The following is a 16,668-nucleotide window of genomic DNA, read 5'->3' as shown; positions in this document are numbered from 1 at the left end:
AATCAGATCCCCCCTCATCCTTCTAAACTCCATCGAGTATAGACACAGAGTCCTCAAACGTTCCTCATATGTTAAGCCTTTCATTCCTGGGATCATTCTCGTGAACCTCCTCTGGACCCTCTCCAGGGCCAGCACATCCTTCCTGAGATACGGAGCCCAAAATTGCTCACAATGTTCGAAATGTGGTCTGACCAGAGCCTTATAAAGCCTCAGCAGCACATCCCTGCTTTTATATCCCAGTCCTCTCGAAATAAATGCCAACATTGCATTTGCCTTCCTAACCACCGACTCAACCTGCAAGTTAACCTTAAGAGAATCCTAGACTAGGACTCCCAAGTCCCTTTGCACTCCAGATTTCTGAATTCTCTCCCCATTTAGAAAATAGTCTATGCATCTATTCTTCCTACCAAAGTGCATGACCTCACACTTCCCCATGTTGTATTCCATCTGCCAGTTCTTTGCCCATTCTCCTAACCTGTCCAAATCCTTCTGCAGCCTCCCCGCCTCCTCAATACTACCTGTCCCTCCACCTAACTTTGTATCATCGGCAAACTTAGCCAGGATGCCCTCAGTTCCTTCATCTAGATCATTAATGTATAAGGTGAAAAGTTGTCCCAACACTGACCCCTGCGGAACTCCACTAGTCACCGGCCGCCATCCTGAGAAGGACCCCCTTATCCCCACTCTCTGCCTCCTGCCAGACAGCCAATCTTCTATCCATGCTAGCACGTTGCCTCTAACACCATGGGCTCTTATCTTACTGAGCAGCCTCCTGTGCGGCACCTTGTCAAAGGCCTTCTGGAAGTCCAAGTAGATAACATCCATTGGCTCTCCTTTGTCCAAACTACTCGTTACCTCCTCAAAGAATTCTAACAGATTTGTCAGCCCCCTTGATGAAACCATGCTGACTTTGCCCGATTTTACCATGCACTTCCAAGTATTCTGAAATCTCATCCTTAATAATGGACTCTAAAATCTTACCAACACCTGAGGTCAGGCTAATCGGCCTGTAATTTCCCGTCTTTTGCCTCACTCCCTTTTTAAACAGGGGGGTTACATTAGCGATTTTCCAGTCCTCTGGGACCCTCCCTGACTCCAGTAATTCCTGAAAGATGACCACTAACGCCTCCACTATCTCTTCAGCTATCTCCTTCAGAACTCTGGGGTGTAATCCATCTAGTCCAGGTGATTTATCCACCTTCAGGCCTTTCAGTTTTCCTAGCACCTTCTCCTTGGTAATGGCCACCATACTCACCTCTGCCCCCCCCGACTCTCTTGAACTTTGGGGATGTCACTGCGTCAGTCTTCACAATGGAAGACACGAAAGTACCTATTCAGTTCCTCTGCCATTTCTTTGTTCCCCATACTACTTCTCCAGCGTCATTTTCCAGCGGTCCAATGTCCACTTTTGCCTTTCTCTTACCCTTTATATATCTAAAAAAAACTCTTGCAATCTTCATTTATATTACTGGCTAGTTTACCCTCATATTTAATCTTCTCCCTCATTTCTTTTTTAGTTGTCCTCTGTTGGTCTTTGTAGGCTTCCCAATCCCACTGCTCTTCGCCGCATTGTATGCTTTTTCTTTAGCTTTTATGCTGTCCCTGACTTCCCTTGTCAGCCATGGTTGCCTCGTCCTCCCTTTAGTATGCTTCTTCTTCCTAGGGATGAATTTTTGCTGTGTCTCCCAAATTACTCCCAGAAACTCCTGCCATTGCTGTTCCACTGTCTTTCCTGCTAGGCTCATCTCCCAGTCAATTCTGGCCAGCTCCTCCCTCATGTCTCTGTAGTTGCCTTTATTCAACAGTAATACCGTAATATCTGATTCCGGTTTTTTCTCTCAAATTGCAGGGTAAACTCTATCATATTATGGTCAGTTCCTCCTAAGGGTTCCTTCACCTTAAGCTCCCTTATCAAATCTGCCTCATTACACATCACTAAATCTAGAATTGCCTGTTCCCTAGTGAGCTCCACCGCAAGCTGCTCCCTTTACACCTGTGTCTACCTACTTAACATTTCAAACCTAGCTTATCTTATATATCAAAGCCTTCAGGCCAGCTGCCTTTAATTCAATTAAGGCACACGCACACACACACCACTATTACTCTACAATAAATTCCAGTAACATTATGAAATGACATTATCTTCCTGACAGTTATAATGTTTGCCACATAAGGGGATATTAAGGCAGATGATCAGAGATCGATTTTAAGCAGTGTTTTAAAGGAGGATGGTGAGTGGTTTAGGGAGGGAATTACAGGATTCTGGGCCTCAGTAACCGAGGGTGCAGCCATTGTAGTACCAGCACTCTTCCATTGATTCAAGAAGATGAGTAGAATAAAGCAGCCTACTTGATTGGCACTCCATCCACCTTAAATAATCCCTCCCTCCACCAACACACAGTGACAGCATTGTGTACCCTTTGCAAGATGCACTGGCGCAACTCACCAAGATTTCTTTGACATCGCCTTCCAAACCCTCGACCTCAAAGAGGGACAAGGGCAGCAGATGCATGGAAGCATCACCTGGTTCCTCTCTAAGCCACACATTATCCTGACTTGGCACTGTGTTGCCGTTCCTTCATGATTGCTGGGTCAAAATCCTGGAACTCCCTTCCTAACAGTACTCTGAGGGTCGCTACACCACATGGACTGTAGCGGTTCACAAAGGTGGCTGATCACCACCACCTCGAGGGCAATTACAGATGGGCAATAAATGCTGGCCTATTTAGTGACGCCTGTAACCTGTGAAAGAATTAAATAGAGTAGGGTGCATCTGATCCCCAGGTGAGTTTGCCAAGAAGCAAATTTCACTTTCAAAAAGCTACATTGCAATCCTTTTAGAAATGTCGATCGCATATAGTGCTGACCACTTGAAGACAATAGATAGATGACTAGACAATTTTGTGTGACTTTTCCATCTGAAGAAAGATAGATTTGGTGAAATTACCACTACGTGGATTGTGATGCTGGGTTATATAGCTGTGAAGTCAAAGATTTGGCCCTGCTGCCCCATAGAGTCCAGCTTCTTCATGAGCCATAAGGTCAAAAGTCTATAAAAATTAGTGAAAGCAATATAAACAGGCTTCCTCTGAAGTTTGCAATTCTCTGCAATCTTGCATAAAATTCAAAACCTGTTCCTCATGAGTAAAATACTGCCTGCTCCTTTTTAATTACGTGTACCTCAAGTGTCTGGCACTGTGTCAAGAGTGACTGATTTTATTGGTTGTTTTGGGGCTCATTAGAAGAGACTGGCTTGTATAAGCAGAATCCCATTCATTGGCTCTCCCAAGGTCGTCACTACTCTCTTCCCCAACCTGAGGTCTAGCTCAGCTTTTAGGAACTTATTGTGAATCCCATTCATGCCTTTTGCCCTACAATTAGCTGGAAGGTTGTGGCATCAGTTAACACTCTGGCAAACTGCTTCATTAATCTTTGGATCTGTGAAACATGTAGCCAGCTAGTCCTACATGCATACTGTCTGTTGGATCATCTGGTAACTTTATATAATTTTTATCCAAATCACAACAATGTGAAGACAGGTCCTGTTGATCATGGGCATTAGCCCAAAAGGATCCTTTCCATCATGCTTCATAAATTGACCAAAGGAAAATCGATTCATAGTCAAGAAAAGGTGATACCAAAGAAGCGCACTTGGCTTATGTCTAGTGGTTTTTAAAATTCTGTATTTTAGCTAATGGATACTTTTATCAACGCAGCAAATAGTAGTAATGCCAAGGACTGAAAGATTCTTGATGTCTCAAAAAAAAATGATGAAAAGCAAATCTTCTGACATGCCCAAATAGGCATTGTTATCAAGGCATACAAATTAATGTTTAACATATTTCACCCTGAGATGGGTATTACAGTAACGGAAGCTCAGCAGAGTTTATGGCCCCATTATATACAGCTACTAGCAAGAGGGTAGCCAGGGAAAGGGTAGGCCCACTCAGGGACATAGGTGGGAATCTGTGTGTGGAGCCAGAAGAAATGGGAGAGATACTAAATGAATACTTCTCATCGGTATTCACCAACGAGAAGGACTTAGCAATCGATTTGTCTAGGGAAGAGTGTGTAGATAGCCTGGATCATGTTGAGATCAAAAAAGAGGTGTTAGGCATCTTGAAGAATATTAAGGTGGATAAGTCCCCAGGGCCAGGTGGATAAGTCCCCAGGGCCAGGTGGGATCTACCCAGAGTACTGAGGGAGGCAAGAGAGGAGATTGGTGGGGCCTTGACAGAAATCTTTGTATCCTCACTGGCTACAGGTGAGGTCCCAGAGGACTAAAGAATGGCCAATGTTGTTCCATTGTTTAAGAAGGGTAGCAGGGATAATCCAGGAAATTACAGGCCGGTGAGCCTTATGTCAGTGGTAGGGAAATTATTGGAGAAGATTCTTCGTGACAGGATTTACTATCACTTGGAAGCAAATGGGCATATTAGTGAGAGGCAGCATGGTTTTGTGAAGGGGAGGTCGTGTCTCACTAACTTGATCGAGTTTTTCGAGGAAGTGACAAAGATGATGGAAGGGCAGTGGAAGTTATATACATGGATTTCAGTAAGGCCTTTGACAAGGTCCCTCATGGCAGACTGGTACAGAAGGTAAAGTCTCACGGGATCAGAGGTGAGCTGGCAAGCTGGATACGGAATTGGTTTGGTCATAGAAGACAGAGGGTAGCAGTGGAAGGGTGCTTTTCTGAATGGAGAGCTGTGACTAGTGGAGTTCTGCAGGGATCAGTGCTGGGACCTTTGCTGTTTGTAGTAAGGTTGGAGGAGTTGCAGATAGTGAAGAGGATTGTCAAAGGATACAACGGGATATAGATCGGTTGGAGACTTGGGTGGAGAAATGGCAAATGGAGTTTAATCTGGGCAAATGCGAGGCAATGCATTTTGGAAGGTCTAATACAGGCAGGAATTATACAGTAAATGGCAGAACCCTTAAGTGCATTGACGGGCAGAGGGATCTGGGTGTACAGGTCACTGAAAGTGGCAACGCAGGTGGATAAGGTAGTCAGGAAGGCATATGGCATGCTTGCCTTCATCGGCAGGTATTGAGTATAAAAGCTGGGAAGTCATGCTGCAGCTGTATAGAACCTTGGTTAGGCCACACTTGGAATATTGCGTGCAATTCTGGTCGCCACATTACCAGAAGGATATGGAGGCATTGGAGAAGGTGCAGAGGAGGTTTACCAGGATGCTGCCTGTCTGGAGGTTATTAGCTATGAGGAGAGGTTGGAGAAACTCGGATTGTTCTCACTAGAGCGACGGAGATTGAGAGGCGACTTGATAGAAGTTTACAAAATTATGAGTGGCATGGACTGAGTAGATAGTCAGAAGCTTTTTCCCAGGGTGGAAGAGTCAATTACTAGGGGGCATAGATTTAAGGTGAGAGGAGAAAACTATAGAGGAGATGTGCGGGTCAAGTTTTTTACGCAGAGGGCAGTGAGTGTTTGGAATTCGCTGCCAGAGGAGGTGGTGGAAGCAAGTATGATAGTGGTGTTTAAGAGGCAGCTTGACAAATACATGAATAGGATGGGAATAGAGGGATACGGACCCCGGAAGTGCAAAATGTTTTAGTTGACGGGCAATACGATCAGCGCAGGCTTGGAGGGCCGAAGGGCCTGTCCCTGTGCTGTACTTTTCTTTGTTCTTTGTACTTTCGGTTATAATGGAAAGTTGCATTCCAACTGTAACTGCTGTTACCCACTTTTCATTTGTTTTCTCTGCCCAGGTTTTGAATCACTATTGCACCATCCATGTGTTGCCAAATAAAGGTGTTATTTTGTAAAATAATTTCTTGATCTCGTTAATTGGCACGTTATTAGCATATTATTTTGATCTGATGAATCATTGATTTGAGATTAGATGAACTGTTGGTGCTTTTGGACTTCAATTTCTGTTGGAAATTCCGTGTGATGCTTACAGACTTTGTGTAGTGGGAAGTTGCATGGATTGCTAGCTCTGAATCCTTTGTCCTTAAACTAGGAAATGTAAACCTAATATTGCTTTGAATGATTTTCTACCAGCAATTTATTACATTCTGTTGACAGTTGTAAACTAGTCTGGCTGAATTTAATTTTTTGTGTACCTCACTTCCTTTAGTGCCACTTGGTGTATTTTGAAATAAGCTTTCGATTAAACTTTTTACTGTATTTACTGTCTTACACTTCCTCCATTTACAAAGGTGACTCACTATCTGCTGTATCCACCTAATACAAGCAAGGTATATTCTTATTTCGAATGTCGTGAGAAGAGGAAGGAAGATATCAAATCCAAGAAGGTGCAATATAATGAAACTGTGTTCTACGGTTTACAGTACATTCTCAAGAAATATTTAGCAGGTGATTTTTTAAACTACTTACTGTCTTGCATGTGAATCAAATATTTTAAAAGTTGGTATATAGATCACTTTTAGTATTGTTATCTCTACTGCAACATAATTGCTATCAATATTTCTTGATGCTCGTTCTCAGTTGTACTCTGTTGATGAAAAATGGAATCACTCAGTTTGAGGTGTAGATGTATGTAATGATAATGTGGGTTCATTCAGACATTAAAGAATATAAAAGCCTCAATGCAAACTTCAGCTATAATCCAGTGTTCTAGGATTTTTCCTAGACAATAGGGCAGGTGTGTGTGTACAGCTGTTTGTATTGGTACTGTTTTATGCAGTTAACTCTTTACAAACTTTGACACTGACAGCAAAATCTGGGCCAAAGGAACTGTGGTTGCTGTTAACCTGCTGGCAGCTTTCCACGGCAGCTCCAGTCAGGCATCTCACCCAGTCCTGCATCACCTTCAGGGTTTCTGAGAACAGGACAAGTAACAACTTGTTTTTTTGGTATTGGGCAACTTGGCAATTAAGTACCACAAACTTGTCACCATTGCATTAACTTAAATGCCAGGTCTATCAGCAAGAACTGTTGCAGTGCACCCTATAGAAGAGCAGGGTATTTTTGACAGCAGTTCGGGATTTATGCTTTTAAAATGTGCAGATGCTGGAAGTTGCTATCTGATTTATGTTATAACAGTGAACAATAATAGCCTCCCCCTATGCTCAATGTAAAATCTGAGCCACTGTTTGTTCTTGCCACCCTCTTACTGACATCTATCTTAAATTTTACACTTCAAACCCCTGAACCAGTACCCTCCTGGGCATATGGAAGTTTTGTTTCCGGTTTGCATTTTCTATCCCATTAAGAATTTTGTGTATCCCCAAAGGCTTAATGCAGACACATCTTTTGAGGCTGAAGACATTCAGCTTATCTAGTAGTGTTCATAGCTGTTGCCTTTGACACTGGAGTGCAATTAAGTTCACCCTTCTGCACAGCCTCTAGAGCATAGATGTTCCATGAATATTACGGTGACCAGAATTATGTATAGTACTCCAGATACAGCCTGATCAGATCACTGTACGGCTTCAACATGATTTCTGGGAGTGTGAACTTTCATGTTTGAATCAACTTTATTATCATAAATGCTTTCTTGCCCATAGAATACAAATGCCTCCTGTTAGTTTGGAATAAAGCAACTTAGCTGATCATTGACAAATGTTCATTCCCGGATAAAGCCTGCTGACCTCTTCCTTTCTTAGCTGCCACCTCTGAATCCACAGGTCTTCTAGCTTTGTATCAGCTGGAAACTTTAATCTAATTACCCATTCACTAACATTAGTTTGAACCTATATGATGCTTTGCTTTCAGCTGTACAGAAATCACTGTCTTTATTTGGGTGAAAGAAATTGTTTGGTTACCTATTCATTACAAAATGTTGAGTGTCTGATTTATCATGACATACTTCAATGATACAAAATTGGTATGATAAAATTCCTTTGCCAATTAGCAGTAGTAAACTGGAGTATGAACAAGCTTTTCCAAAAGAACGTTTTCAGGAAATAAGTGCCGTTACTACTTATCTTTTTATAAATAACAATATTTATAAAGGTTGGGTCTGAGTAGCTCAAACATGGATTAATTGTTTAATCTCTAAATGAAAATTGCTTCCTCTAAATTTTAAACAGGCAGAGTTGCAACAAAGGAGAAAATTCAAGAGGCCAAAGAGGTCTACAGAGAACATTTTCAACATGATGTATTTAATGAGAGTGGTTGGAATTATATTCTTGAGGTAGGAGATTTAAGATTTTGTCTGCTGCAGGAATTATAAGTGTCAGGAACTATTGATTTTATTCCCTTGAACCAGATGGTTTTGGCTTTCCCTCTCACACCGTTGCCAAAGCATTTACTTATTACTAGGCCATGGTTTGAGTCCTACATTGATCTCTTACCCTTGTGACTAATTATGCCAGAGCCTTGGTAAAGATTGTGGGCACTTTGACCACAAGAGACTTCACAGTCCAATCAATACTATCTCCTGTTATGCATGCATTTCTGAATATGGTTTCTGGATAGCAGTTAGATTTCCTGATATTACTTTAATTAATAATCATCTCTTCACTCCAGGGTGCTGAAGCCATTTGTTCCACTATTATAGTGATAAAGTTTAGAGGCTTGCTTTTTCATAAGTGTATTGTAGAGGGGAAAATCTTCTGGATTATGGTTAATTCTTTAACGGGCTAAGTGTCAAGTAATCAACATTGAACATGAAACATTTGAATGCACACGCAACAAATCGGTCGGCATCAGTAAAAGTGGAGGATGGTTAAGATCTTGGAGTGATTCACCAGTCACTCCATTAAGTTAGTGAGAGGCTAAAATTAGAATACAAATAAAGGCCTGGATTTAAATGGAACATTTTTAGCTTTTGTGCCTATTTAGAATGTTATATGCAGTGGTGAGTATTGCATCTTCAAAAAGATAATCTTGCATTTGAGAGGGAAGAAGTGAGTGGTTACCTGGCTTGGGTGAGACATGTTGAATAATAGTACCTCATTCAACATTTCTATGCTGGCATTAAATCAGCTTGACCATTATGTATCCAGCTTGTGGTAGTTAGGTGCAGAGTAAAGGCTGAATGAGTGTATTGAATTCTGGCACATTGTTAGCTCCTGCTACCAAGTAGGAGCACATGTGGTGCTTCTCTGTTTAGAGCCAACTTATTTGGACTTGGGTAGAATTGGTGCAGGCAATTAGTCAAATTCAATTGCTATAATTGAATTCCTGAGAGTTTACCAGTATAGCATTAAAACTCTGCATAGACCTTATGAAGAGAATTTGAAAACTATATTTGAGACTATAGTCTTTTTAATAAACAGTATAAACAACTTGCAATTATAGAGTGTTTTTTAATGTGCAAAAATGTTCTAAGCTGTCAGTTGTTTAAAAAAAAATGCTGAACCGAAGGAGACATTAGGAGGGATGGTTTTAAGACTTCCTTAAAGAGGTAGGTCTTAAGGAGAATCTTAAAGGAGGCAACAATTATTTAAGACCTTTTAGAAAGGGAGGTTCTAGATGGTGCAGTAGTTTGCAAGAACTGAAGGGGTCGAAAGGGCTTTTGTTTTTTGGAGGGGGCTGAATGACAGTGATTTTGAAAGAGGGAAACAGTAGTTGTTTAGCACGAACCACTTATCACGATAGTTACTTTGGGGCCAAGAAGGCAAGTTGGTAAGTATTTGGAATGGGGCTGAGAAGTGGATCTCCTGCACTAGGTAAGACTGAAAGGACATAGGATGGGAACAAAACTAGAGATGGGAGTTCAAAGCAGACTGGAGTTAGGTTTAGCTTGGGTAAGAAATAGAGACCATCCATTCTACTGCCTCCGTCCTATCTTGGTGATAGATCCATGAGCTTTTTACACTTGTTAGCAACATAGAGCAGTGGAAAGGGGTTTAAAGATATTGGTGTTGATTGCAAAAAGAAGCTGGGTTAGCTTTGCCCTCCAGGATAATATTAGATAAGTTGACAATTTTGACGGAAGAGAGGTCCAATGGAGCTAAGTCTATTATGTGCAATATACTGGAAAGCATACAAGTTATGTTCTGAAAGACAGAGTTTAACAATAATAGTGCATCAGTGACTAAGATCCATATAAGGGATAGTATTAAAAAAAATTAAAGGCCATTGAGCTGATTGCCCAAGGCATTACAATAAGGTAGATGAACTAGCGGCACAAATCCAGATAAATAGTTTAGATCTAATTGCCATTGCAGACACATGATTACAAGGTGACCAAATTTGGGAAATGAATATTCTAGAGTACAAAACGTTATGAAAAGACAGGCAGAATAGAAGAGGAGGAGGGTCAGCCCTCATACCAAAGGACAACATAAGCACAGTAGTAAGAAAGAATCTTGGCCCAGAAGATCAAGAAGTAGAATACATATCAGTGGCGATTAGAAATAAAAAGATCAGGAACCACTGGTTTGAGTAGTCTATAGACTCCTGAACAGCAGTTATATCATTTGACAGAATATTTAGCAAGAAATAATTGGAGCTTGTAACAGGCATAGTGATAATTGTAGGGGACATTAATCTTCTTATAGACTAGACAAAAGAATTGGCAAAGATAGTCTGGAGAATAAGATTGTAGAATGCTCTTGCAATAGTGGAACCAACCATCGATAAAACTATTTTAACCCCAGTGTTGTGCAATGAGGCAGGGTTAGTTCGTAATCTCATAGTAAAAAGATCCTCTGGGGAAAACGGATCATAATACAAATGAATTCCATATTAAGTTTAAATAAAACATACTCCAATCACAAACAAGAATCTTAAACTTAAAGCCAATTAGAAAGGTATGAGGAGAAAGCTGGCTAAGATTGATTGGGTAAATGACTAAAAGGTATGGTGGTAAATAAACATTGGGAAACATTTAAAGAAGCAATTCAAAATGTTCAACAAAAATACATTCCATTGAAAAACAAAAACTCAGCGCAAAAGAACCATCAGTACCTTATTAAGGATGTTATTGATAGTATTAGTTTGAAAGAAGAGGCTTATAATAATATTGCAAAGAAGCCTGAGGATTGGGAGTATTTTAGAATTCAACAAAGGGTGACCAAAAAGTTGAAGATGAGGGGAAAAAATAGAATATGGGAGGAAAGTAGCCAGGAATATAAAAAAAAACAATTGTGAAAGCTCTTACAAACCTATTAAAAAGAGCGTAATTAAAAGTAAATGTTGGTCCCAATTGTGGACCAACATAATTGGGATGAAATTGATAGAGAATGATGAAAAGGCAGACATTGAGCAAATATTTTGTCTGTCTTCACGGTGGAAGACAAACATTACATAGGATAAATAGAGGGCAGCCAAGAGTGAGAAACTTAAGATAATAACAACAGAGAAAAAGTATTATAGAAGCTTGAGGAACCAGGACTAAAATCCAGCAAATCCCTAGGACCTGTTGACGTACATCCTAGGATTCTGAAAGAAGTAGCTGCACAGATAATGGATGTTATTATTTTCTAAAGTTCCCTAGATTAGCAGATTTGTTGTTAGCGAATGTAACACAGCTATTCAAGAAGGAACTACAGGCATGTTAACCTGACATCAGTCATCAGAAAAATGCTGGAATCCATTATTAAAAAAGACATACTATGATTTTCTAAGTACATAGTTATGATCAGACAAAGTCAAGGTGGTTATATGAAAGGAAAATCATGTTTGACAAACTTATTAAGAGTTCTTTGAGGACGTAACTAGTAGGGTAGATAAAGGTGAACCCAGATGCAGTATGCTTGGATTTCCAAAAGGCTAATATACAAGATAAGGGTGCATGGAGTTGAGGGCAATCTATTAGCATTGATAGAGGATTGGTTAACTGACAGGAAGCGGGGATGAAAGAAGTACTTTTAATGTGGCAGGCTGTGACTAGTGGAGTGCCGCAAGTGTCAGTGCTGGGGCCAACTTAGACAAAGAGACAGAGTCATGTATCTAAGTTTGTTTATGATACAAACCTAGGTAGGAATCTATAAGCTATGAGGAGGACAGAAACTACAAAGAGATATAGATAGAATAAATGAATGGAGTATATATTGGGGAAATGTGAGGATATTCACTTTGGTAGTAAGAACAAAAATGCAGAATATTTTTAAAAGATGTGAAACTTGTAAAGTTGATGTTGAGAGACTTTAATGTACTCATACAAGGAATGCAAAAAATAGCATACAAGTACAGCAAGCTATTAGAGAGGTAAATGGCATGTTGGCCTTTATTGCAAAGAAGTCTTGCTAAAATTGTATGGGGCTTTGATGAGACCACATTTGGAGTACTGTACTCAGTTTTGGTCTCCCTATTTAAGGAAGGATATACCCACACTGAAGGTGGTGCAACAAAGGTTCACTAGATTGGTTCCTGGAATGAGGGTGTTGTCCTGGGATGAGGTTGTTGTCCTATGATAAGAGCCTGAGTAAATTGGCCCTATGTTGTCTGGACTTTAAAAGAATGAGGTGATCTCATTGAAACATACAACATTCTGAAGGGGCTGCACAGGGTAGATACTGCAACATCGTTTCCCTTGGTGGCGAATCAAGAACACTGGGGCACAGTCTCAGGGTAAAGAGTCGATCATTTAGGACTGAGACTAGGAGAAACTTCTTCACTTGGAGGGTTGTGAAACTTTGGAATTCTCTTCCCAGAGTGTTGTGGGTCATTGATTGCATTGGAGGCTGAGATAGGCAGATTTTTGGTGTCTCGGAATCTGGGGCTATAGTAAGTGGGTGGGAAAGTGGATTCAGATTATACAATGAGGCAGATCATCAGTCATGATCGTATTGAATGGCAGACAGGGCTCAATGGGCTGTTTGGTCTACTCCTATTTTATGTTCACAATGAAAGCCACAGAAAAGTTCTTTCCCCCGAGTTGGAGGCCATTTTTCTCATTAGATGGATTAGAAATTTTCCTCAATAAAGAGAGTAGACTCTTGGCAAATGTAGATTGTGCTGTGAATTTTCTTTTTCTGTATTAATACCAAGTTAGGAATAAGGTAGAGATTTGGTTAAAAAATTAGGTAAACCAGGCTTAACATGCATAAACCTTTCTATCATTGGACTAAAAGCCCTCAAAAAAAAGACTGAAGTCCCACAGACAGACATGTACTGGAAATTGAAATGGGGAGCAATTGTTCTATAACAACTTTCCTTGGACATTGTTACCTTCCCTTCCAAAGAGATGCTGAAGGTCACAGATGTGCTTTTTAAACAGCTAAGTTGTAATATTTAAAAGTTGGATGTACTGTATTCTGACGTTCCGATTGCTCAATTTAATAAGCTGCTTAGATTGGGCCAGCTTCTTATGAGACACTGGCCAAAATGGCAATTGTATAATCCAGCCAAAAGCCAGTTTAGTAAACCTTGGCTTCTACAACAACAATGACACATTTAAAGTATCCATGTTAGCCAAAAGACCATTCATTGCTTTACTGAACACATGTTTGATGTGATTTTCCTATTGCCATTATGACCTTTGCCTTCCACTTGGTAGGATATTTCACAACAAGATTTTAAGTATGTAATGCAATAAATTATGCTTTTCCCTGTTTCTCCCCTCCATTCCCACCCACCCCCAAAGAAAAATGCAGGTGTTTTAAAGATGTAGGTCGATTGAATATTTTGTACCATGCTGCTGGGGCTATTAAAATGACATTTCTTCTGAGCAAGGCTGTAAGGTTTTGAACCAGTATTTTTCCTTCACCCTTTTGAGTAAGCAATTTAAAACACATTCAAATTAATTGCCTTCCTTAGCTTAATAAATAGGGTGGTGTTCTTGATGGAGTAAAATGTACGTGAATTTGGATAGTTTTCCTATGATTTTCACCAATTTTTCAAAGTATATGAAAATTATAACTCTCTTTTTCAAAATTATACAAAAATGTTGAAAATATGTTGTTTTGGATTTTGATTCTGTATTTAGAAACATGATGGTCACCTTCCAATAGAAATAAAGGCTGTTCCTGAAGGAAGTGTCATCCCTCGGGGAAATGTCCTTTTTACGGTTGAAAATACAGATCCAGAATGCTATTGGCTGACTAACTGGGTTGAGGTATGTATGCCCTTCTGTTTCTATGGAAAGTAAGTAAAATATTTGCAGGATATTCAGTCTCATCTAATTTTATGCAGTTTTGCCCTTAATCTCCATGATTTGGATGTGGACAGAATCAGTCCTGGCAACAGTGACATTGCACTTCCTTTTTATTTTTGCTTCCAGACAATTCTTGTTCAAACTTGGTATCCAATCTCTGTGGCCACGAATTCCAGAGAACAGAAGAAAATTTTAGCCAAGTACTTGATGCAGACTGCTGGTAATTTAGATGGCCTGGAGTACAAGCTTCATGACTTTGGTTACAGAGGGGTTTCATCACAAGAGGTAAAGACTTTGTGCAATGACCCATGTGTTTTATCAGTAGAACTTTAACTGAATATACATGATGGCTTGGCTAAGAGCTAGATTAAGAAAGCAGAGGTCTTAAGTTCATAAAACCTCTTTTTACTTGTGATTCTCTGTCTAACAGAACAATTGGTGACTTAGTTGCAGTCCTGTGTTAACACTGCTCTGGAGTTATACACAATGTGTTTGCGTAATGAGATGAATGGTTGGGATCTGAATCTTGTGGAAAATTATGATCACCCACCTTGCTACTGTTGGAAAGATTGCATGATCAGGACACATGGGGCTTGGTGAAAAGCTAAATTAGCTGAATTAAAACTAATGGTGCCTGTTTTAAAAAAAAATAATGATAAATAAATTAATTAATTGAGCTGTGCTGAGATAATGTAGTTTGAATAGGCATTTATTCCAAAACCATGATTAAATTTCGTACAGCTCAATTTAATCTCCTGCATGTCATAATTTAATATTTCTTTTAGACGGCAGGAATTGGGGCATCTTCTCATCTAGTAAACTTCAAAGGAACAGACACTGTTGCAGGGATCACGGTCATCAAGAAGTATTATGGAACAAAGGACCCAGTGCCAGGCTTTTCAGTACCAGCAGCAGAACACAGGTGAGCATTTCCATAATTTAACTTAGAATTGGGAAGCTGCATTCGAATTTTAAGGCAGTAAATTTCGCACACAATGCTATGAGAAACATTTTACGAAGCAGTCGTGAGTAGGACTTGTAACTTGGAAAATCACATTTCCACATAGGAATGTTACTACGATTCCCTTAAACCTAATTTGATGCATCTTATATGAATAAATGAATGTTGTGATCACTTTTGGAGACAACTGAATCTGTAAACACCCCTTGCTTTTTAACAAAACCTCATTCTATTTAATCTTTATCTTTATCTCAAAGAACGGTTTGTAAGTCTCCTATTTTGAATTCTCATTTATATTCTGATTGAAAAAGTTTATTTTACTTATCTGGGAGTAGAAGAGAAGTTCTTAACTCTGCATAGTTCTTCATTCTGAGAATGCAAGAATTTGTTTATGTCCCCCGTTTTATATTTTTAAACACAAGCCAGATATGATACTAATCACGATGATAGTCTGAATAAAGGTCTATGATCTGAACCCCTTTGCACATCTATCACTTACTCTTTGCAGGACAGACTGACTGAAACTTTTTACATTTTAAATATATAAATCCTCAGGGTTCTCCAACTGCTACCTGCCCTTAATTCATCTTACAGAAGTTTCAATCTTCATATCACCTTGCTGTACTATTGTTTCATTCTCTATCTTACTGTAAACTTCATCTTACAAAGTTTCCTGTGATTTTACTTGTTTCTGTACTGAAGAGCTGATGAGAGCAATGAGTCATTGAGATTGCTTAAAAATACTTGTTCTCCACATTATTGTTTTGAGGAGCTTTGTTGACTTAATTCTGATGATTTATTAAATCTTGAACTTGTCCTTTTTTACAACTATACCAGCTTGCATCATTGTCAGGAAGATATAATAATTTTCATAATGTTATTGGAATTTATTGTAGAGTAATAGTGGGGTCTGTGTGTGTGACTTAATTGAATTAAAGGCAGCTGGTCTGAAGGCTTTGTATCAGAAGATAGGCTACGTTTGAAACGTTAAGTAGGTAAACATGGGGAAAGTTTTAGAGTGAGGTGTAAAGGGAACATTTGCAACTTTTAAATAAACCAGACTAGCTTGAATTCAAAAGAGGGGGTGAAATGTTTCACCTAGCCAGAAGAAGTTAAGAAACCGTGTGCTTATTTTTCCCAAAGATTACTGGTAAAATTGGTACTATGATAGATTTTTATTATTAGAGAGGTAAAGTCCAAAGACATAGTGAAACAATGGGAATTTGCATTCAATGGGGAAAATATGTATAAAGGAGAAAAGGTTGTGTGTAAGACAAGGCATTTTAAGATCAAACACAAGTGTGAAAAGCCTCAAGCTGCTGTCCACAAGGAACCGAAGCTGAGAACACTCACTCTGAATTCGACTGTCCAGGGTGTGCACTTTGTCTGGGTCTGTTTAAATCTGTTTTACTGTTGCCTTAACAGAAGTGTATTTGGGAGTTAGATTAATCAGCAGAACTAGAAGTTATTATGGTACTAATTTGTAAACCTGTATGAGCTTAAAGATATTTTTTTGTTTAATAAAGGTTTAATTTAGTTTTGTAAGAAACCTATAAGACTTGGTGGCCTTTTTATTGAATTCAAAGCCCGCATCTCGAAGTATGTAGAAGTTGCAAAATAGTTGAGTCTCACGTCGGTGGTAGGGAAACTATTGGAGAAAATTCTGAAGGAGAGAATCTATCTCCACTTGGAGAGGCAAGGTTTGATCAGGGATAGTCAGCATGGCTTTGTCAG

At 39.5% G+C, this 16,668-nt stretch overlaps 2 protein-coding genes across 2 annotated transcripts in view; one reads left to right on the top strand and one right to left on the bottom strand.

Annotated features, from left to right (window-relative positions):
- The window catches only part of cdpf1 (cysteine rich DPF motif domain containing 1), a 68,638-nt gene that overhangs the window by 26,278 nt on the left and 25,692 nt on the right, over positions 1-16,668 (bottom strand). The window lies entirely within an intron of this gene.
- Positions 1-16,668, top strand: part of nampt1 (nicotinamide phosphoribosyltransferase 1) — a 41,028-nt gene that overhangs the window by 11,483 nt on the left and 12,877 nt on the right. Inside the window, exons 2-6 of the mRNA XM_078568405.1 lie at positions 6,181-6,337; positions 8,017-8,120; positions 13,806-13,934; positions 14,100-14,258; positions 14,759-14,895. Of these exons, the coding sequence (XP_078424531.1) occupies positions 6,181-6,337; positions 8,017-8,120; positions 13,806-13,934; positions 14,100-14,258; positions 14,759-14,895 (686 nt within the window). The remainder of the gene's footprint in view (positions 1-6,180; positions 6,338-8,016; positions 8,121-13,805; positions 13,935-14,099; positions 14,259-14,758; positions 14,896-16,668) is intronic.

Source organism: Cetorhinus maximus, chromosome 22 (genome assembly GCF_964194155.1).
Source record: "Cetorhinus maximus chromosome 22, sCetMax3.hap1.1, whole genome shotgun sequence".
Taxonomy (NCBI): domain Eukaryota; kingdom Metazoa; phylum Chordata; class Chondrichthyes; order Lamniformes; family Cetorhinidae; genus Cetorhinus; species Cetorhinus maximus.
This window is presented reverse-complemented; position numbering and strand designations above follow the sequence as displayed.